The sequence below is a fragment of the Oxyura jamaicensis genome, chromosome 1 (assembly GCF_011077185.1).
Source record: "Oxyura jamaicensis isolate SHBP4307 breed ruddy duck chromosome 1, BPBGC_Ojam_1.0, whole genome shotgun sequence".
In the NCBI taxonomy this organism is placed as follows: Eukaryota; Metazoa; Chordata; class Aves; order Anseriformes; family Anatidae; genus Oxyura; species Oxyura jamaicensis.
Window position 1 is genome coordinate 83,851,602 of NC_048893.1, and position 23,323 is coordinate 83,874,924.

At 41.7% G+C, this 23,323-nt stretch overlaps 1 protein-coding gene across 1 annotated transcript; it reads right to left on the minus strand.

Annotated features, from left to right (window-relative positions):
* Positions 1-472: 472 nt before the first annotated feature.
* On the minus strand, positions 473-23,247 carry CHD1L (chromodomain helicase DNA binding protein 1 like). Its single transcript, XM_035314798.1, has 23 exons — positions 23,165-23,247; positions 22,291-22,403; positions 21,380-21,486; positions 20,002-20,116; positions 18,495-18,526; positions 16,327-16,408; positions 14,887-15,049; positions 14,400-14,555; positions 13,184-13,276; positions 12,597-12,693; positions 11,091-11,164; positions 9,917-10,027; positions 8,409-8,523; positions 7,825-7,978; positions 6,561-6,729; positions 5,141-5,286; positions 4,614-4,777; positions 3,745-3,953; positions 3,064-3,162; positions 2,247-2,317; positions 1,876-1,990; positions 1,521-1,629; positions 473-847 (listed from the first exon to the last, which is right to left on the minus strand). The coding sequence occupies exons 2-23, from the start codon at positions 22,312-22,314 to the stop codon at positions 769-771; spliced, it is 2,484 nt and encodes an 827-aa protein (XP_035170689.1). The 5' UTR covers positions 22,315-22,403; positions 23,165-23,247; the 3' UTR covers positions 473-768.
* Positions 23,248-23,323: the final 76 nt, after the last annotated feature.

The following is a 23,323-nucleotide window of genomic DNA, read 5'->3' on the forward strand; positions in this document are numbered from 1 at the left end:
AATCGAATCAAAGGGTCATGGAACCTTTCAAACAGCTTTTTGGGCTGCATTAAGGAACTGGTTTTGCCCAACAGCTGCAACTGTCAAAGAACTGCATAATGAAAAAGTAGCTGTGGGAGGAGGAAGGGTGTCATTTATAAAACCCTTCTCCAGTTTTGGCAGCCTTGCATGCCTTTGCCAAGAATCCTGGTCAGGATTCTGCTAGATTGTAAGCACATCATTATGTGGCTAAATTTTTATGCTTGAACAAGTGCAAATTAATCTGGCTTCTGGGGAACTGGAACAGTATAAACAGTTTATACCATGCAGGTGTCATGTGATGTCATTAATACAGACAACTTCTTTACATCGAGACGTTTATGTGTGCATCTACACTGTCCCAGGAAATCACTGAAAGATGACTGAACAAAGGTATAGTGTGACAAGGGATGAAATCTGAAAGGGAGAAAAGAAGTGGTTAAAGGATACACTATTCCAAGTCATAGCAAAAACTTTAATGCAAGGGATAACAACTGACCAGTGATGAAAGTTTAATTTTCCATCACCCAAACGGATTAAGGATTGAGCCAACATCCTCATCCAAAGATTCTCTGAACTAGTCTGAGTCCACTCCAGAGCCACTGGCAGTGTATAAGTGTTCTGACCAGTAAAATAAGAGAGAAGGACACAAGTAATGACTACATAAGCCATGTTTCTGAAGCAGATGCATACATGATGTTAAAAGATCCTTGTATTTTGTTCACGTTTCTCAATAAAATTATTGTCTCTTCATGGCTTTGAGACTGTTGTTGCAGATGAAGATGGTTGTGAAGCAGAGGAAAACCCTTTATTCCTAGGGAAGTAGTATCTAATAAAAAGTGTCAAGGAAATGCTGTGGAGTGCCAGACATGTCCACCAAGAGATTAACCAAGCAAGAAGGCAGAATGCCCTGTATACTATTCTTTTTCTTTCAGATTTTTGATTTCACAGCATTGCTGACAGTGGCACTATGGAAACGGATGTCTTCCCAGAGTAGTGACAAAACAGAACCTCCTTGTAACTGTCTGATTCCTTTCCTGGAAGGTGAAAGCAGTGAGCTGTTTTGTTACAAGAGCTTGTCCCAACACACACCAGCTCCCATGTTTCACCAAGGAAGCAAGTGATAACTTGCTTTGAACATGTAATGTTCCAACCCCCCCCCCCACATCCTTAGTTTTTCTACTTTGAGTCACTTCTGTTATTCTGAAGTTTCAGTCATCTCCTCCACAGATGTGGTATATAGAGTTACGTTGATGGCTGCCAACAGAATATGAGCATCTGTTTCCAGAAAGTTCTGTCAGACGTACTGAATCGCACTGATCTATCACAATCACCTTAGATAGTAAGTCCTCGCTGCGTAATGAGTACCTGAATGACAGCAAAGTCAGATAAACAAAGTTTTTAGCTGGACTGTGGCACGTGTTCCTTGCCCCCACCAGGATAGGTAGGGGATCATTCCAATATTAGATTTTGAACCAATAAAGCACCTTCCAAAAGGATACATGAGAGTGGGGATACCCCGTGCTGCCAAATATTTCCGGATGAGGCGCTCGGTACCATACCAGTTGAAACCTCTTGTCGCATACCCAATACGTGGAAGATGTACTGTTGCTGAGGAGTGAAGAGAGGGCACACTCTTTAGGACAAGATACGCTTACAGAAAGCAGTCTAGATAGGGAGTTCAAGCTGGACAACAAGAATAAAAGGACTATTTTGGAATACAACATATTCATGGAGATGTCACTTTTACTTCACTTCAGAAAAAAATAACACAGGAGAGGTGGAAATTGGTCATCTTCTCTAGGTGCAATCACACATGTAAATAAGGATTCACTATTCTACCACACAAACACTTACCATTCCTTTTCTTAGCTGCAAAATAAATCTTCTTCAGGCCCTTTTCCAAAGCAGACAGCTTAATGCCAGACAAGTTGTTGGATCGATCCCGATGCTGAGCTACAATCAAGGCCAACTAAGGAGAAAAAACACAAAAACTGAAATGGAGTCTATATGCAGTCGTACAAGACAAAGTGATAGCTGCTGGAAAGCTGCATTATTAATTTTCAGCTTTCTTAAACTAAAAAAAACTCTCATCTTCTCTAATGTTTAACTGCCACTAAGCCATGTTCAGTATTCAGTACCACTGTTATTGAGAAAAAGACACAAGTTCTACACATGGCTTCAAAAACACAGGCAGAGCAACACAAAAAGGAGCTTCTCATTCTCACCAGGTCTTGTCCTTTTTTCCTGGATTTTTTATCATCAATGGGGAATAGCAAGGTTCCTCCTAACTGCAGGTCTGTCCAGAAAATAAGAACAGAACAAGAAGAAAGAAAAATCAGCCCTGAAAAGTCAATGGTAAGTGAATGCAGCAGGCATTTCACTGTCATATCCTGTATTACTCTGCTTTATCTCCTCATGATGGTTTCAGCAGTCAGTCAGTCATTTTAAGTGCCCACAGAAGCAAGACAGATATTACCTGCCCCGACACACACAGACATACTCCCCACTCAAAGACCACAAATGGAAAGACAAACGCTGGAACAAGAATAAAGCATCTACCAGGAAATTATAAAAAACAGATCCCCCTACAGCAAGATGTGCATTCTTCACCAGCTGCAGGTAGCTCAAAACTGCTAATACATGCTCAGGAGAAGATTAATGTTCAGAGGGAACAAAAGGCCCCACTGGATACTGACTGAGATGGCTTTCATCTCACTTAAAAGCATTTTGACAGAAGACATGGGTCTCTGTCTCATATTGTGAAAAACATCCTCTGGATAATGAACAAGTTGTTTAGTGATTTTGGCTTTTTGATAATTTGTCGAATGGATCAGAATGACCAACCCCTATGCAGAGTTCTCATGCTCCCAAAACAAGACAAAACACCCTCTGTGTTACTACTTTCAGAGATAGGGATGTAAATATCTAGAAAAAGAGGAAAAAAATATGACTGTCAAGGTTTTCAGTCTCCTCACTCCTGCAACATCAGGGGGATTTAAACTCCTAAGTATCTTGGCCTAAGGTCACGTTTTAATCTCTTACCTTTCATCTTTCCTGCCATCTCATAAACTTTTCTTGGCTGATCAGAACGAGTCTCCAGAGCTGTAAACAAACCACCCCTTCCCCAGCGGCCGGAGTCATCTAGAATGCAATCACAAGTTAGGCTCCTTTTAGAAACTGAGGCTAAGACCACCCTTGCAGGAAAGGGACCGACTCTGGCCAAATGCAATGAATGACCATCAAAAACAGATATGGGAACCACACGTGAACTGAAGTCACACATGAATAAAGCACAAAGGACCATCCTAGAGAATAAACCTTAAGCACTGAGGAAAAACAAACTTATCACAGTTCCCTGGAAAACTTTGCAGGAATAATTCATTTGCACTGCCCACTGCAGATGCTTAGCCAAGCAATGATCATGGTAGTGGGCATACAGAACTGTCAGTACCCTCATGAAAGATGCATGCTCTCCCTAGATATGTCCCCAGACTGGTTCCCCTGGGCTTCCCACAAATAGATGTTTGCCATTTGTGGGCTTTTATTTTCACTTGGCATTTCCACTTTAAACATGAGCTTTTGTGCTAATTTTAACAGGAGTCAAAGCAGCTTATCTTGTTCTACTATAGCCCTAGTCAGAGAGAAGCTCCAACACTGAATTTTTTCCCTCAGCTTTAGAGTCTCAACAGAGGTCCTGTGCATTTCTATTGTCATAAGTCCCACCTAGGCAGTGGACAATGATGGCATCCTCCTCTTCTGCTTTGGGGTGGGTGACATCTCCCATGACATACTTGATACAGTTTAGGTCCACATCTCTGTAATCTAAATCCACATTCAGCCCAGAATCTCCTTCTTCTGACTCTTCTTCAGAATCACTTTCCTCTGAAGGGAGACAGGAAGACGTGTAATGATTTGACTCCCACCAGGCCATCCTATAACAAAACAAGAGAAGATGATTTCAACGAAAAAAAATCAAAGGCAGGTGGCCAACACCTTGTTTTAAAAAACTGCAGCAAAATACAGGAGACCTCAACTAGTATTCTCTCTGATGCCTATTCTCTATTTTAGACAGGAACTGAGATTACCACAGCTGGTATCTGTGATATTAAGAGCCATATTCTGGTGTGATGAACTGATTGCAGACATGGAAAAAGTGAGCATATGACAATGAGAAGATCTATTTAAAGTGGTAAAAAGGAAAAACAGGTAATTAACAAGAGAAGAAAGTTAAGACGCGTGCCAAAGAGTTACAGATGGCAGACCAACACGCAGGTAGGGGCCCATTGTGACATTTCAGGTAAAGCTTCTCCCAAAACCTTATTGTACATTCAGATACGGAGTTCTCATTCAGGCCAATCTCTACAAATCAAATTAGATGTGAAGTTAGGCAGTGTATTCAGAAACATCCTGATGTATGAAGCTAACCCTCTCTTGAGGTTGGTCTGCGGCCATTTTGTCGTCATCTCCTCCCCTTACTCTCAGCCCCACCTGCCAGAGTGGATGCAGAGCATGATTTTGCTTTGGTTAATCAGATACACTTTTCCAGAGCATAGACACCAGTTTAAAAGTAGCTGATGCAGTGCAAGCCATACTTTTTCATGTGTTCTGCCTCTGCTTTTGCCTTCCTCCTTTCCTCCATAAGCCTTGCTCTCTTTGCTGCTGCTTCTTGGCGCTTCTTCCTCCTAGCCTCCAGCTCCTCCGTGCTCAACAAGTGTTTCCTCCTGGTCGACTGTTCCCGGAGGCCTGGGAGAAGGGCCTGCAGAAAGGAAGTATCACAGAAACAAAATGCTCATCTCAAACTCATGTCTGGTACCCACCTTAGGCTACACACTCCTTTCCCATTTGTCTACCTGCACACAGGTCTTAACCATCAAATCCCAGCAGTCACATAAAATATATGGTTTTGTGACCTAAATTTGTATTAGTGCCCAGCACCTTGTATTTTGGATGTGTCTTCCTAATCGATGAATCGCCCAACTTTCCGATTCAAGAACCTTACTATACTGGCATCCAAATCTTTTAACATGTTTTCTGCAAGCTGTAGATAAGGAGCTGAAACCGCCAGCCTCATTTTCCACAATCAGAAGCATCATATGCCTTGTCATGACTTTTGCCTTACATTTGTTTTGTTCCGGAGAGCTCTCCCCTCCATAGTGGTCTCTTCAGTCAAGGCTTTCTGAAGATCCAAAAGCTGATCAAATGCTTTCTTGTCTTCTCTGCTGGGTTCTTTTGAATAATCTTTGCCTTCATATACATACATGTGATCTTTAAAAATAATGAAAAAATGTAAAAAGGAACTGAAAGCCACTAACATCTGAATACATATAGTGAGATCAAAGAAAACAGGCTTCTCTGTGACACTATTCTATCCGCAGCAGAAAAAGGCATTTACTGTCATCATTACTTTTTTTGTATAGTCAGTGTCAGCATCATGTTGAATCAAGACTCACATCCTCAGACAAAAGCTTTCCAGTTAACTCATTTTTTCCTATTTCAGTCAATTAACTGTTTCAAGTTGTTGCTCCATCACTGTTCTCTTTGGTCATTCCACCCCTAGCAGCAGTGAATCTGCTTAGCTTTGCAACTCATGTAAATGGATTGCAAACTTTTTCTTTAGAGTTTGCAAACAAAATAAAAGCACAGAACTGCCAATCCAGAGTTACTGCTCGTTGGGTGAGCTGTTTTCCCAGTAAGTATTACACAGTGTGGTACCACTGCTCTTCTTCAACTACCAACAGAAAATACCACTCTTCGCTAACTCTCAGCAAAGTTGCTGCTGGCAACTGCTGCAGAATGGACAATACCTACCCTGCAGGCCCTAGTTTCTGCTTTGGTCACGGATCTGTGCTACCTTGTACTCGAAACAAAGTCAGTGTGCCTCATTATGACACAAGAGGGAAAGTATCCTTAGATTTTATTCTCGTGTAATATGGGGTTATGGAGAAGTAATCACAATTATGTGACATTCGGATTGGAAGGTAGGGTACTAAAGACAAAATAGGTTTGTTCTAGTTGTTTAGACTCCATGGCTCTGCATTTCTTATCTCGTATTTTGGAACTCTTTAAGGTCATTTTAACCTGTGATTTTCATGGCCAGTAATCTTTTGTATGGAGACAACTACAAAACACCTGCTATATGGTCTTCCCTTAAGTTACTGTTGTGTCTCTAAAACTGTAGTTCTGTCATAATGGCTCTCTGGGGGAGTAACAGCAGCTGTAATCTGAATATTTCCCCTTTTTCTGAGGTCTCAAAATAATTGAAACATGCTAAGGAATTCAGCCCGCCCTGCCACCAAACTGGGTAAAGTATTGTAACCATTATCTTATAGATAGGCAAACATGGACACGATAAGAAAAAGATCAATTAAGGCTCAGAAGTAAAGACCATGGATAGGCCACAAACAAAATCCAAGTCACTTGTTTAATTACAAGTCCACTTTTCTTCTTGTTACCTCAGAAATGCAACTCCAGCCTAGAAAGTGTTCTCTACTAGCGCTCAAGTGTCACTCATTACATAGGTATTTAGATTCTTAACTTACTCTCTGTGTCCTCTGTATCTTCATTCTCTTCCTCGCGTGGCAGGACAACATCCATTATCCACTTCCCTCCTTTTGTCTCTCCAAGGATGTTTTCTAGCTCCACATCTTGAATAGTACTCCCTTCAGAGGACAGCAATTTATCCAGGCCAAATTTCAGGATTTCACTCAGCTTCAACAAAGAGAAGGGAAGTTCATTATTAAAATACCCTAATTCCATGCCAATCCCAGTGTCTTGAGCTTCTTAGACATGAATACAAAGGTTGTAAGAGCGGAAAAATCTAATCCTTTGTGTTACCTGTTCAAATACTTATGTTTTAACATGCTTAGTTCTCCCAACACCTGATGAGACAGGCCCCTATGGCATCTCTCCCTCAAACATTCTCATCCAGACTTAAAAGGTCATTTTTCTCCACAGGCTAAACAACAGAACAGCATTATACCAACGGCATTCAAGCAGCTTTCCTCAGAGCCAAAAGGTCCAGGCCTGTTGGCTGTGGGGAGGGGAAGAATTTATATCCCACAAAAATTAATGGAGCATGGAATATTCCATGGAATATCAGCACGGAATTTCCGATTGGCTCAGTTCCACTTCTCCCATTGAAATTGTAATTGCTGAGATACATGCTGATGGAGGGGTAGAGGGGGGCAGGGGGAAAGGATACACTAATTCCAAACCTTTTCTAGGTTAAGCTGCATACAGGGGAATACATCCCCCCCGATTTCACTTTGCTTGAAGGTTTCAACCCAAGTTCTCAGCCCAAACCTCAGCTTTCAGGTCAGAATTATAAATCACGCCCTGACTCCTGAGACATTGTATTTGCCAAGAGGTCAACAGAAGGTTGAACGCATTTCAGACTAGCAACCAAAAGCTGACATAGTGCTTATCATCAGCTCTGTTTTTCAGAGAAAAGCAACAGAGACGGATACGTTCCTAGAAACAATGAGTCAGCTTCCACTTTAAACGTGTTGTAATTAAAAATATACAAGTAAAACAAGAGAGGTTCTGCCTTCCTCTGTTCTCTAAGAAAACAAACACCTTTTACACAATGGATGCACCTCAAAATTCTAAGAACTGTCTTCAAATTTCAAATCATGCCTGGACCTAGAACATAATTTTGGTTCCTAGGACATATCTGTCATGTCAACACAAATCTCCCCCAAAATGTAAACGTTTTAATAAGTTCATATCATACAAAAATCAAGAAACACTCTGGCATTTCCAGATGTTACTGGAGTCAAACTGAGGGTTATAGTTCTATTTTACCTGTAACTCTGCTGCTCCCTGAGGCTTGGGTACTCCTAGGGCAAACTGGCCTCCTTCTACAATGGCATTTGTCAGCCGAAGCTTGGAAGCAGCTCTCCGGTAGATTATTTCTTCAATTGTATCTCGCCCAATCAAGCGGATAATTTTTACAGGCCTTCAAGAGTTCAAGAAAATTCTTCTTATTTTCTTTTTTTGAGGTGCACTAAAGCTGTTAAGCTCTTTCCTTGCATGGAACACTATCCCCTAACCCCATCTTTTGGTAGGGACAAAAAGGCAAGAGCAAAAGGAACAAAGGCAGTCAGAAGAAATTTAATGCTGAAACAACTACTTGACACAAGACCAATGCTCACTGCAAGAGCACAGGAAATGCTCCACATTCCCTCTCCTCCTTCAAATCTACAAAGCTTGCACCCTACATGACACATGACAAGACTGCATGAAAAAACAAAGACATGAGATATTCTCTGATCTTTCTTTGACATTCAATCTATTGTCCTTTAAGCCTCCATTCTTTTGCATAGGGAAAGAATTACTGAAAGACCGAAAGATTCAGCCGCCAAACAAGAAGTAGCAACATTTCTCACTTGTGCTGCCCAATCCGGTGAGCTCTTGCTATTGCTTGCAAGTCATTTTGTGGGTTAAAATCACTGTCAGTAAAAATAACTGTATCTGCTGCTGTCAGGTTCATGCCAACTCCACCTATGAACAAAGAAGATCACAAAATATGTCACCAGCAGAAAATAAAGGTGCAGCTGGAGAATTTATGCTATGCAAGGTTCTGTCAGATCTGATCAGCTACATCAAATTTGATCCATCTCTCAACCCCAAGCCTGAGTCTCACAATGATCCAGAGAGATGGATAAACCTAGTATTTCTGTACTTATCTGTGATTCCAGCTTTCTGTAACAGCCCAAAACAGAGTCATACTGTGCATTGTAAAGGGAAAAATAAAAGATAGGATTCAAATGAACCAATGCAGAAGGGATTGGTTGTTAAGAGTAATGACCGCAGACATTATTCAGCTGGCAGGAAGACTAATGCAGCAAGGACTGTCTTTACTGAGGCTACAAAAGACTGCCCAAGTCATGACTTGGCTGCAGCATAGAAACAACTGGTTGAAACAGTGGAAAACACCATGCCCAACTATACAATAACCAGAGGCTGTGTTTACATGACTTTAAAAGTTTCTGAGGTTATTCTTTGGGCTCTCATGGAATGAAAATATATGTATATATATTTAATATCTAATATTTGACAGCATACTATAGCTAACGAGGGGAAACCTGTTGAAGTGCGTTCCTTCCTGCTCATGCCAAGCAATTCACAGCAATCAGAATATCCTGCAAGTGGAGACAGTTGTGCACCTGAAAATCTCTGCCCATAACATAAGAAGGATGGAAATACTGCTAGCACAGCTGTTTCCACCTGGATACAAGATGCCTTGGCCACAGCACTGTGCAGTAAAAAGCAACACAACCGACTGAGTCTGACATTGGAGATCAAGCAGTGTTGATCTTCTCTCTGGATGAGAGTGCTTGTCTGAATAGATACAGGGAAGTCTGAAACTGTGTAGACATAGAAGATCCAGATCTGCCGGAAGAACTGAGAAGGGAAAAAGCACAGATGGCAGTCCCATGGTGTTCTTTGCAGTCTCTGGATGGTAAAAGGCTCTCAGTTGAGCCTGTCTGACAGCTAGAGAGCACATCCATGTTCAGGAAACCCAAGAAGCAATTCCACCAGCTTACTTAGAGGAAGTCTATTCCTACCTAAAGTCTGGTGCTTGCAGAAATAAAATTCTGGTAAGAATTTCCTTAAGCTTAACCTGGCACAGGGACAGACATAGGGCTTAGAATAAAAAAGTAACTCAAATGGCTGCAACATGAAAAGTATCTTGGCATCAGCTGTTGAAAGGAAAGCACAGAAACCAGATGTCCTAGGTGAGAAATCCACGTTCAGGATGTGTCAAGTCTCCCTCATAAATCCTCCATATGAACAGGGTCTGCAGGACTCAGAACACCCTGAAATCTTGCCAGAGAGAACAAAAGAAGAGTGCAGGAGTAAGACAGGAGTTGTCTCTTCTTTCCCTTCTTACCTGCTCTGGTGCTCAGCAGGAAGACAAAGATGGGCTGTTGACCAAAGTTCTTAATGGCAAGGTGTCTCTCTTCACCCCTGACAGACCCGTCCAGCCGCTCATAGCTGTAGCCTTTCCAAAGAAACAAAAATTTATGTTTCTGAAATTCTGTCTATGCTCTCACTTGCTTACCTCATTCTCCATAGGCTCACTGACTTTTTACGCCAAATCCTCCTGCCTTGATTTGATTTTTATCCACTTCAACCCCTTTGTTCTTTTCCAGTTTAACCTTGTATAAACAGAAGTAGTAGCCCTAACTTCCAGATTCAGCTAAATTACTCTTTGTCAACAGTCAATCTGAAGCAGAAATTCTTAGCATTTGATATACTGTGTGGAAACTAGATGGGAAAATTCAAAGGCAAATTAAAAGAACATTAGCACAAAGTCCCACTTCAGACTTTGTTGTGCTGGCTGTTGGCCCCACAGTACAGGCCAACAACCATCAGATCTTCCTTAAACAAACTCCCTCTGCCTTCAGTGTGTGCTTTCCTGTGAGCAAGCAGCACGGGATATGGCCTTAGACTTGGCTTTTTATTGCATTATTAGCTGTCCAAAACCATAAACACCAAACAAAAGCCTCTTTCATGGGAAATCCTAAGTAGGCATGGAGCCATGTGGATTGAAACAAAAGAAAACGTCCCAAGAACACTTTGGTAACCTTGCCAAAGCAGACATGTTGGGGCCCCACTGCCAACAACTGTTTTAATCAAAAACTAATTTCCTGGTATGAATGTGGCACAACTTGTGTTCAGTACTAGACAAACTGAACTGAGAGTTACTGCCTTTAGTGTAAATACTTCAGGATTCAGATATATAATTGAAGATAGCTGTGTAATGAAACTTTGATACCTTGTCATCTGTTAGCTCCATTTTATCAAGGAACCAAAGCTGAAGCTACTTTGAAGAAAAACACTGAAGTGCAAGCTCATTACAGGAAGGTAGAACAGCAAAGAGTGAATGAAATTCATTCCAACTCACAAACAACTGCATGAATATGGTTTCTGTCTACTAAGAAGCAATAAATCCCCATCACAGTCCCTTCTCCATCCCAAGCAGAACAGCCCAAACCAGAGGAACACTATATGACAGAGACCATTACAATACGCCCACCGCTGCCAAAGTGCACAGACCATACCTCTATAATCCAGGTAGTCTTGCAGAATGTCAAGGAGTTGAGTCATCTGAGAAAACAGCAAGACACGATGGCCACTGGAAGAAGAATGTGAGACGTAACGAGCCTCAACGTACTGTGACAGCATTTCACAGAGCAGTAGAGGGGTTAAAATAGCTTAACCAGTCAGTGTTACACAGCAAGGGCTCACCACAACTGCACACCAAGGCCCACAGAGTCACTGCCAATTCCCTCAGCACATTTTCGGCTTCACATCCAGATGTAACCAGTCAGCCTCACTTGTCATCATCAGTTGCCATGTGTAGAGTGTGGAGTCACAGACTGGTAACAAGGCTCTGGCACAGCACTGCTGCTGGCTGAATACACCCTGGTGAGGGCCCAAAGAATCCTGTCTAAAAGGATCCTCAGCTTCAACATGAGGTCTTCCTCACCACATGACCCGCCACGCCAGACTGTTCTCAAATGACATTCCACAAACTATCTTACATGCTGGGAAAATATAGTATCAGCATCTCTGTGGCAGCACAGCAAATGACCCTGAAAGATTATACACAACTACAGACAGCATTTAAGTGGGAAATCAATTTTCCTCTCCTCCAGCTCCAAGCCTCAGACAGTGTTAAGAGTGCTCTGTTTAAATCAGGCTTCAGTCAAAGAAGAACACAGACATTATCAAGTCCATAAGTCACACAGGGCTGCTTGTGTGGCCAAAGGAGAGAGACATCCACTCACAGCACGCTGTACAGCAGGAGGACGAAGCCCTCCACTACCACATCAGAACTTCCTAATGTCTGTTGAAGCTCTGTGCTTGGGGAAGTAGTCAGAGGGGAACTACAGCCCAAATATGAGAGCAGGTAGAATTTGTGTGTCATGCAGGAAGCACCAATTCACAGACCGCACAAGAACACAAGTTATGGTTTGATTTGTCCCCCATCTGAGAGCTGGAGGGAAATCCCCAATGTCTTTGGGTCCCAGGTTCTGAAGTCACCAGAGCTAAAGATCAGAAGTTCTGAATACTGTTCTCAAAGCTGAAATTTCAGCTTATTCTTGGATTTTAGTCCAGTCAGATTTTCTTCTCATGCTCACTACACATTCTGCCTCCTGGTCTAATAGAGGCATGGTAGTGTAAAGGAACTGAACTGATGATGCATTGGAAGCTACTCTCAGGAAACTCAATCAAACCAGATATGCTGAAAAATGTGTCAGATGTATATTCTCCCAGGTTCCCAGGATAAATTTGGCATTACATGAGAACATGCGAGAGAGCTAGTGAAATGTTTTGAGAAATGTTTAAAGGGTAGATACAAAAATCTTTGAGATTTCTCTACAGTTTGTAATGCAGCTCCTTGTAAGGAAATTACTTCCTTGTGGTAGTCAGCAGCATGCATTAAATAGGGCAGTGCTTGTGTTGTGTTGTGGTCTGCACAATCTATGGCTACAGTTCTTCTCCGTTTACCTTTTCTCCCTATGCCAATCCCACCTTATCTTCCTCACCCCAGTATGACATACCCAGCATACAAGAAGGAAAGGAGTTTATCCAACAAACACAGCTTGCCGCTAGCTTCAACAATGTGGTCTCCAATCTCAAAGGGCTCTGGCTCAACACCTGGAACAGAAAGGAGTTTCAGAGGCAGACCTAATACCCTATGAGCATCGACTCAGTGGTCAAGCTCTAAGTGTCTGCACTGCCAACTACTGCCAAGCAGACCCCCAGGATGTTTGTTTGAAAAGTGAATGGTCTCTGTCTATAAAGAACACCCTCAACACTTTAGGAAGTACCTGATAAAATTAAATATGATTTCATTGTTTAGGTGAGAGAAGATACAAGAAATCGAGTGGAGAACTAGAGTAAAAAACTGAAGCTTCACAGGCACCTACTTTATTCCTCATCACTGATGAGCTGTCATATGTTGGAACTGGTCACAAACTCACAGCTGGTTCTGATCCAAGTACAATGTTGTTTACTACTTCCTTCTTCTAAGCATTACATTGCCAAGCAATTATAGAAAATCAATGTGTACACAAAAAAAAGAAAAAAAAAAAAGAGAAGAATTTCTTTCTATTTCAAAAGAGAGAAGAGAAGAGTGTTTTCTTACCATTGAAAAGATATGGGTGGGCGACACACTTCCGAAGCTGACTTAAGACGTTCTGAAGTGTTACTTTCCTTCCTGTTTCACTTTCAAATGCATCTGGAACAAAGAGCACAGAAAAAAGAATAGAGTAGGAAAGCCCACCATTGTGTGACTTAGAACACCTGAACACTGCTCTGCACTACTTCAGCACTGGAGTAACACTTTGTGCATAACTTTTGCACTTGGATTTCCATCTCAAGATTAACGTACCTGTTTTCATAAGCCAAATAAAATTTCCCTCACTTTCTTTTTTTTTTTTTTTTTTTGAGCAAGCCTTTAGAAATTAATGACCCCGATGAAAACTACTCCACCTTGTCAAAATCCCTGGAACTTTCTGGACTCCCTGGAAGGGGTCAGTGACATTGTTCTAAGCATACATTACAGATATGAAAATCATCAAAAATAGTGAAAGTAATTTGGTGCAGTTCATTTGAATTTTCCAACAACAACAAAAAAGTAATACAGCACAGTAAAGACTTCCAGGAAGTTAATAGGGAATGTATAGTTGTGAGGGGAAAACAGAGATATGCACATAGGCTGACTTTAGAAGAAGACAACTCAGCTTGCACAGTGATGTTTATGCAAAGTATGGTGGTTCCCTGAAGCACCAGGCATTAGCCCTAGAAGAACTAAGGCTCTCCATCCTACCAGTTATATTTTCCATACAGCACAAAGGCACTGGCAAACCATATGATGTAGTATGCATTGATGAAAGAGGAGGATTTCAGAGAGAAGCAAATACTTTGGCTCTCATACCTCAGATTACTTTGTTACAGCTAGTTTGTATACCAAGTGCCAAGGAGCGAGCTGTTACGGTAAGGGTCTGTGGCTGCAGCATCTGTATCGTCCTGTGGTTTCCTAAGACAATCAAATCCACATCCAGTAGTTTTCAATATGCCATACAGCATCTGCATTACTATTAGAAAACTTGCAGAAATCCACAGATCTAAAATGTCCTGTATAACCTTTTTGTCTGAACACAAAAACAAGGGACAGGAGCAGGATTACCTGGTGATAAGATTTTTAATTACAGGCTGACCCAAAGCAGAATCCTGAAGCTGACCCTCCCTTGTCCTGCCAAAGACCAGCTCTAGATCCATGTCTCTTATTTCATAGTTTTAACTTGTGATGAATCAAACAGCCCCCTAATCAACTGATGGGGTACAAAACCCTCACTTACCTAGATCTTTCATCAAAATAGCTTTGTAGTACTTCCTCTGCAGAGCTGACATGCCATGGTACAGAACCACTTCCACCTTTTTTGGAAGCTCTGCAGCCACCTCAGACTTGACTCTTCGAAGCAAAAATGGCTGCAGAAGATTGTGTAATTCTTTGGCTATTCAGAATCAGGGGAAAAAAGATATTACTGAATTAAGCATAAGTAATTTATGCAGTACCTTCACAACTATACTTGCAAAATAAACGTACAAATGAACCTTATATCTATTAATGAAATGGTTCAAGCCTGATTTTACAGACGAAGCAAAAGACAGTTGCACTCCTGATGTATTTAAGAGCTACATCAAATAAGTAATCCTTACTTTCATTTGTTTCATTTTAAAGCTAGTCAGCATTAAAAAACACAAATAAAGGGGATACAACATGCATGCCTCCCGGTCAAGATAATGGCTGGTTCTGATTCAAGTACAGCATTGCTTATTAATTACCTGTCTCACTCTCCTTTTCAATTGCCTGGTAATACTCCACAAATGCTTTCACTTGTTCCCTAGGAAAAATGTCAGGTTCAATAAGGCTGAGTAAGGAGTAAAGTTCTTGGAGGCTGTTCTGGATTGGTGTGCCTGTGAGTAGCAAGCTGAAGCCTACAGAGAACTGAAAGAACCAGCAGCAAAATAAAATGATTAGGAGAGGGTATTTGAAATGAAAAGTTACTTAATGTACAACTCCACCCACACCACTTTTATGCTTAACCTCAAGATGAGAGGTGGCACATAAATGCCTGTAGAATGCTGCAAACTTCTGCCAAACCCATCCAACATATGGTATGGTAAAACAGCTCCACCAAACTGAGTAGGATAGCATCAACGCAAGGAAAATGGCATAGCAAAACAAGAATGAAGTGCAAAAGCGACATCATTAAAATTCCCACATCCGTGCTTCCTACAGTCAAATACTGCATACTCAGTGTTAATTAGAGTTGACTAGAAAATGCTGCCAGAATAGGACAGTGAAATGCAACTGCGAAAGATCGCATCCATTTGTATTTTCTGACTAACTCTGACAATCACAGTGTCATTATCTGATCCATGCTGCTTACAGTACCCTGTGTACAGGTACTTGGGGAATACAGTTGCCTTTGAAAAAATACAAATCTTTTCTCAAGTTTAGTAATAGAAAATACATTAGGAGAGCTAAGGTGAATCAATTCTACTCCTTTTCAACTACAACCAAAACTCCTGAAATACAGACATCATGGAAAATACATTCAGAAGGTAAGACTTTCAGGAATCCAATTAAAAATGTATTTATAAAAGTATTGTATTTCAGTTTTGCTGCTGCCAGTCCAGACCTAATGCCCATGCTTCACTGCCATGACAAGAATCCTTCACACAGACATTTATTTCATTCATGAGAAAGCAAGGGTGCTTTCTCACCTGGGACAGCCCAAGGGAAGTTAGAGCAATTCTACTAATTTCAGTAAGCAATGGTGGCTCCATTAAGTGAGACAATGGAAGTCAACAGCTCGTGACTCAGGGTCCTACCAACTAGGCAAAGTTGGAGATACCTTCTTTGTCACTTTATACCGTCCTACCTCAGTCAGACTTCTAATGCTTCAGTAGCACAGCTGTGGTTCAGTCTTACATGTGGTTTCTTTACATTTTGTGGTCTCTCAAATTGCTCCAACTTGTCAAGCACAAACAAGAGCCAGAATAAGAGACAAGCTCCAAATACTGCCCACGTCCACACAAGGCCAACACGATAGGCCCTTGTCTATCTGCCGCTAAATATGGGAATCTCTTCACCAGTTCTGATGGAAAACGGTTGTGGTGCAGAGCTTAATAAAACACACAGGGGAATAAATGGAGAATATGTATCCTATTGTGAAGAGAAAGATCTTTAGATGCTAAAAGATGGATGAGTTATTTTACCTCAGAAAGTGTCTTGTAAAGCAGAGAGCTCTGATTTTTCAGTCTGTGAGCTTCATCTACAACCAAGGCAGCCCAGTTAAAGCTGTGAACAAACAAAGCAACATCTTCAGTTAGGTGCAGACAAATCATTACTGTCAGTGCAAAAAGACTGAAATAAGCGGTGCCTCTACTTGGCTGAACTCAAGGTGCTCTCACACCATGAACCACAGGCAAGAATCACAAGAGGGGTGGGAAGGTGAGAGGAATTCACAACTTTTCAAGAGCCAACACAGCTTCTTAGCTATAGACTGGATGAGTTTTTCTGAAATTAAAACTAGAGCAAGTTCACTTGAATTTGTTGTTTCTCTCTCTACCCCCCATTTTTGTAGGAAAAATGACAAAGCACAAGTGCCTCAAACATTCACGGAGATCTATCATGTGGAAGAAGACATAAAACTAGGCCTCTGCACCTGTGCAAAAAAAACAGCAATAATAATGAGCTAGTGATGGCAGAGGCATTACAAACCTTTTGCAAATCACACAAGCCAGGCACTTCAGTTTAATCTGGGCTTGATACAGCCACATGCAGAGTCTCATTGTCCAGGCTACATAATCACTGGCAACCTAGTAAATCCACTCGGCTTGATACAAGCTCCAGATCTTTTCAGCTCATTCCTGCTTATCACTAGAGTTACAACTTCCACATCACAGAGTAACTTCCACACAGTCAGGTCTGGCTGATGGGTAGGCAGGGGAGAGAAAGCACAACCCTCCAGCTTTTCTTACAAACATTTCTGTCTTCCCAATGGAATACAAGGGTTGGCATCACATATATTCTCCCCATAGCTCTTCTTTTTCCCCTTGATTCTTCTTTTTGCTATTTAAGAGTGGATCTCCACTGCTAGGACAGTCAAATGTCCCTACAGGCTCAGCAACTGAAGTGCAGAGGGGACGCTGAAGTGTGAAGCATGGCAGAAGTTCAGGTACAGAGTCTGATCCCTCTGTGCATTACATTGGAGTAGGGCTTTTGCTCCACTTACTTTTATTGTTACACTGCTTGTAAGGAGTGGTGGTCGTGGGGTATAACTCTGACCCACCTTTACAACACGTTCCAAGACCTACACAGGACAAGGCACAACTTATTAGCAGCTACCATTTTCAGAAGGAATAACAGAAGGGAGAAATTGTTGAGTGACATGGCTTTGACATTATGTGGTAGCCTTGGAACCTGAAAATTGCACTGGAGCTGATACTAGGGCTAGTTCCTTGCTCTCCCTGATTACTACACATTAGGGCAAAGATGCAAAATAAACAGAATTATATGCAGCAGCATAGGACATGACATGGAACTAAAAGGACACCATGCCCATGGCTACTTTTCAGATGGCCTGGCTTCTACCATGTGTTCACCCAGCACAACCTACTGTTTCCAGCAAAGGCCAAGGCAGGTGCTTTGCAGAAAAACAACAGGGTGCCCCCTGTGGGCCTGGCTACTGCTGAGATCCAAAACTGTGTTGTGGGGGCTGCTGATTTTCTGCTCCTACAAAGATCCTGAGCTATTTGTGGTATCTGACTGTCCCCAGCATTTGTCACAGCATTTACCACTATCACAAGGCATTTGTGCCGTTACTAAATACTATTAAGATTCCTCCCCATTTCATGTGTCTGTAAAATCCTGCATGACCATGACAGTACAGGCTGAATTTAAGCTGTATAATGAGTCTTGCTAGAAAGCACAATGCTCCGTAAGCCCTCCACAACTCTGACTGGTGGCAAGAGCAATATATTACAGGATATGGTATTAGCACAAGTACCCCGGTATAATGCAGGTCAATTTAAGTAAATTTTCAACTCATGCCTTCATAATCTGAAGCTTTTGAAGATTGCCTCTGTTCTAAATGCCTGTCTTCTGGACTGATATTTAATATCCTGCTATAAGCTGCTATATATCATGTTATTCTAAGTTAACTGGCTTGAGAATTGTCCTTGGCAGAAGTTCAGATACATCTTAACTGACATTAAGGATCCTTCACTGAAACGTGGTACAGGCAAAGCTCTAATCATAACTAAAGAGCATCTTTGGATCTCATGGTACAAGCATAGGATCTTGCACACAAATAAACATACACTTCAGAAATCTCTGGCAGACTTGCAGAATTAAATTTGAAAAAAAATAAAACCAGACTCACAGTTTGAGAAATGCTGCATCTTTCAGACAGATCTGCAACGAAAGGAAATGAATCGTTACTTATGACTTAAGTTAACGCATCAGTTTCAACAGATCATCTTTTATGTCTACTTGTAAACTGTGGCGAAATACAGCAGAGCGGAATGGAGTCAGTTACCTAAGGAAAGTAACGTGACAGCTATTGTAACCACAAGCTGTTGTGACCCTACATTTTAAAGCTTCTCTGGCAAAGCATCAGCAGTAAAACCTCAGAGAATTAATGGAAATTTACAGACATCATAAACACTCTTCAAGTCTGTAAAGTTTGTTCATATCCTTCTCGCTCTGTAAGAAACACCACACACCTTCAGCATTACAGTCTTTCTACCTTTAAGCAAACACATGCTTCAGAGGATTAATCTGACCTGCTAATATCCTTAAATGCTCACGTTGTTCGCCCAACTTCAGATTCAAAGAGGAAGAGAAATCGTGTCACTTAAGGGAAATCTTTTGAAAGTACAGAATTTTATCATTAGAACAGAGATGAGAAAAACACTAGCTAAGAGATTATCTCCATACAGTTGATCACTTTGTCAGGCTTGGTTCAGTATGAATACCTACACCTATCACATTCATGACAAGGTTTATCACTGCACTCTTGCTTGTGCAGTGTGAAAACAGGTGCATTCTCAGAAAGATCAGCAGAGGTCATAGCTCCCAGAGGAAGAAAATGGTAAAATACTTGGAGAGGGAAAGCGAGAAGGCAAAGGGAAAAGGAGATCGGGGGGTTGGGAGGAAAGAATCTGTAAGACGCTTTTTTATTTAATTTCAAATTGGTTGGTGTGTTTGTTAAGAGACTGTTAAAGTAAAATTGAAGTACTGATACGAAGTACACCTGAGTGGGACTGATTCATCAGAGAAAAATTATTTTTTTCCCCCACTTCACATAACTGAGCACCCGGCCATGCAGAGTCTAAAGTAGTGACAAAGGAAGCAATCCTACGGGGTCAGTTTAGAGCAGGACAGGGCCTTCACCAGAGAGTCCTGACCAGATTCAGCCCAAAGCCCTGTCAACTGTAATAGAAACCTCACCATTTTACAGTCCAAGAGTGAAAGTTTTATCTGAGGAGGGCATGTTGAAGAGGGTATGAATACAGGCAAGCTCTCAAAGTGTTCCTGTGTTGCCTGATTAATAGCATCTTAATGAATATCACATGCGTACATTTCTATTAAATACTGAAGGCAACAGAAGTAAGGCAACAGAAAGACAATGCAGCTGCCACATAGCAATAGTTAAGGGCGTTTCTGTTGTCTTTACTCAAGCTGTGATACAGCTGGGGTTAAATTAGATTATCTTAGGGACATGAAAACAGCAGCAACTTAGATGAGTGGGGGAAGTGGGTTACCGAGTAGAAAATCATGGAGGAATGTCAGAGATGAGTACAGAGGACAAGAGCTGAGCTGTACAATGGAATGGAAAAGGCAAGGAAAAACCTGAGCCCTTCTTTCAAGTGACAAAGACGCTGTACCTCATATGTTGTTAAGACCGCATGGAAATGAGATTGCTCTTTTAGATTCTGCTGCAGCTTGGGTCGTTCCTCCTTGTTGCCTACGTACGTCACAAAGGAGAGACCTGGAGCAAATCTGTTGTCAAGAGAGAAGACAGCAAAAAAAAGTGAGACAAGCTAATTCTTTCATGTTTAAGATCCTGGACCCCACTGTCAAAATTAGATAGCACACCGATAATGAGAACCTCCTGTCCAAACACCTTACCCTCCTGTGATACATGTCTGGATCTCAGCTCTTGAATCTAACCCCTTCCTGAATAACTTGCATCTCAGCTTGGCACCTCAGCTGCTGGTTCTGGTTTGGACAAGTCCCATATAAACTGCTTTCTCCTAGCTCTCAAAGTTCAGCACAGGTGATGGAAAACCAGTCTCATGGTCCATCTACTATTCTGAACTGAAAAAGCTTGTGAAAAGCAGGTGAACACAATTTCTCCAGCTGGAACCAAATAATTGACCCACAGGCAGTTAAAACAAAGGTAAACAATGTCTGCGGCAAATAATTCCAAGTCAGGGCCTCAAAAAATCTATCCCTCGTAGTGAAAAAGAAGATAAAACCAATTCTGTGGAAGATGAGCTGGGACTGTAAAATTCTTCCTCACTTAATCCCACCACTAATACCCGCCTAGTGTTCCTCCTGGATAGCTGTTCACTGTTGATGTACATTATATTAAGTGATGTGCTTTTCCCCAACTATTTCAACTGCAAGCCTACCCAAATCAGGCCAGCTCACTTCAGAATGTAGCCTCAATGAGTTCAGATTCTGACACGGCATTTCTCAACAACCATGCAGAAATGCATCTGTTCTAATCTTTAACTTCCAGCAACTCTTCTTAAAAGCAATGTTAAGGCTCCATCTTAAAACATACAGATTCTGGGCATAGCAAATGTGCTATCAGCCCAGACACTGTACCTCAGTGAAGATGGGTTACATGCACAGATGTAATATATTTTAGATGTATGTGTCAGCATGCCAAGAAACACACTATTCAGCATGGGTCTTACCTTTCATCATACAGAATCCTGGCTGTCTTCAGCAGATTTTGTCTAAGAGAGGCTGAGCATGGGGGATTAGGTTAGAAAACAAAAAACAAGCAGCTGATGGGGGCATTTGTACTGCAAGTCATCCAATGCTTTAAGATGGATGAATTCATGTAAATCACAGCATCATAAGAGCAATGCATCAAATGCGAGCGGTGTTTGCATTGATTTATTGTTTTGGTAGCTTCCCTTTCTACTTTTATTCCTTTTGAAAGGAAGGAAATTCTTAGACTGAACATATTTGAAGAGTCTTTGTAACTTTTCATGCAAGAATATGAGTGGGTCAGCTGTTGAAACTCACCTCTCCAGTTCTTCCTTCCAGTTGCTCAGAACAGACAGAGGACACAGTATCAGAAATCTCTCTTTGTGCGTTATTTTTTTTGTCAAGTAAAGAAGTAGAGAAATAGTCTAGAAGGCAAGGGAAACATTTTTTATTTTTATTTTTTTGCTAAAAAGAAAATGTCTGAATGTGAATAAACTCTCTCCTTCTTGCACTTTGTAGCCGATTCCTACAGGGTCTCTAGCACAAAGCAGTGCTAAGAAAATACCAAACAAGACCCAGCATCAATGCCATAAAAGCTTAGGGCCTAAAACATGACCTCAATATCCGGAACCCTTTTTCCAAAGACCTTTCTCCCACAGTCACAGAGAAGATCTACTACTATACATCACTTTCTAAAACTACCAGTTTGTTATTTAAGACTCATTGAATACCATCATCTGAACCAAAGCACAAACATACATTCTCCGACAAAACTGAATCCCATTTAAAAACTTATTTAAAAAAAAAAAAAGCAAAAGAAAAAAGAAACAAAAATACTCTGAAAAAATTGTCTGTACTCAACTTTAATCCACATGTTGAGAAATTCGAAAATCATCTCGCTGCAGGTGCATCAAAACAACATCATTGCCTCCACACTGTGTATTACCTGTTAATTCTGCACACACTATGAATTATGCATTCATATGTCTGTGTAGAATGATTGCTCATCTTTCTACAACCCTCCCCAAAGGTTTTTTTTTGGAATGTTACTCAGGTCCTAATAGGGGTTTTAAGTGATTCGGGAACAAAAGAGCGAGCTCTGACTTTTGTGTAAGGACTTCAGGATGTGGCTGCTTAACTGACCAGTCATTAGGTGTTTCTCTTCATCATGCAGAAACACTGAGCTACAAAGTTGGGCAGAACTAATTTTTCAGAAGAAGGTGACATACCTGACAAGTCTTCCCGAGACCCATCTCATCGCCGAGTATACAGCCATGCTGGACCTTGTAGCATTGCACCAGCCAGTTTACACCTTCGATTTGATATGGACGAAGCTTAATGCCTGGGAATAAAAGAAATTTGTTAAAGTTACAAAGCCATCCAATACACTGTCACAGCTTGAAGCCACCAGAAGCAGGTCCTGCACAGACCAGACCTTCTGCCAACCAACTGCCTTACAGGAAAGGCACACAAATTTTCATCAGGAGCTGTTGTTTTACCCTGCAGAGTAGCAGAGACACTGGTATCGCTGCAAATTCATTCATTTCAAGCATATTCAGGAACTTGTATGCATAGAAATGCCCCAAAGTCATTACAAAGGCCTGTACAAGGAATGTGATCTGATAATTAAGCTGCCCTTCTGCATGCCTGAAAGACAGCTTCACTTTCAGCTCTGGCCACTTTTTTTTTTTCTTTTTTTTTTTTTAATATGCCACTTTCAGGGACGCTCTTTAAGCTACTAGTTCGGAAATATTTGTAACAAACTAGTAATAGTATTATAATCACATTTCAACAAGGTGCTTTCCAGCTTGAGCTAGGACAGATCCCAAGCGTAGATGGCTGCAGCGAGCACCACTGCAGAGCAAGCCTTATTACTGGGCACCGTGTATCAAAACAAACACAAAGCAAGTCAAATGTGAATCTTCAAGATCTTTTCTTACACACGGACTTAAGTACTGAGGTTAATGATGCTGCACCACTGCTTCACCCCGGGGAAACGTAAAAGCAGGGTGAGCGCACGTGGGCAGGAATAACTCACAAGCCCTCAGGGAACAGAAAACCCAAGCGGCAGACGAGTGCCGGCACCGAGCCCCTCACACTGACCTGTGAGACCCCACCGATAAACCGCCTCCTCCTCCACGCCAGGCCCCGCCGCCCGCTCCCCGTCAAGGCGGCGAGCCGCCAGCCAGAACCGCGACATGGCGGCACCCCGCAGGCGGGGCGAGCCCACGGGGGGCCGGCTGCGGGCGGGATGAGACCCGA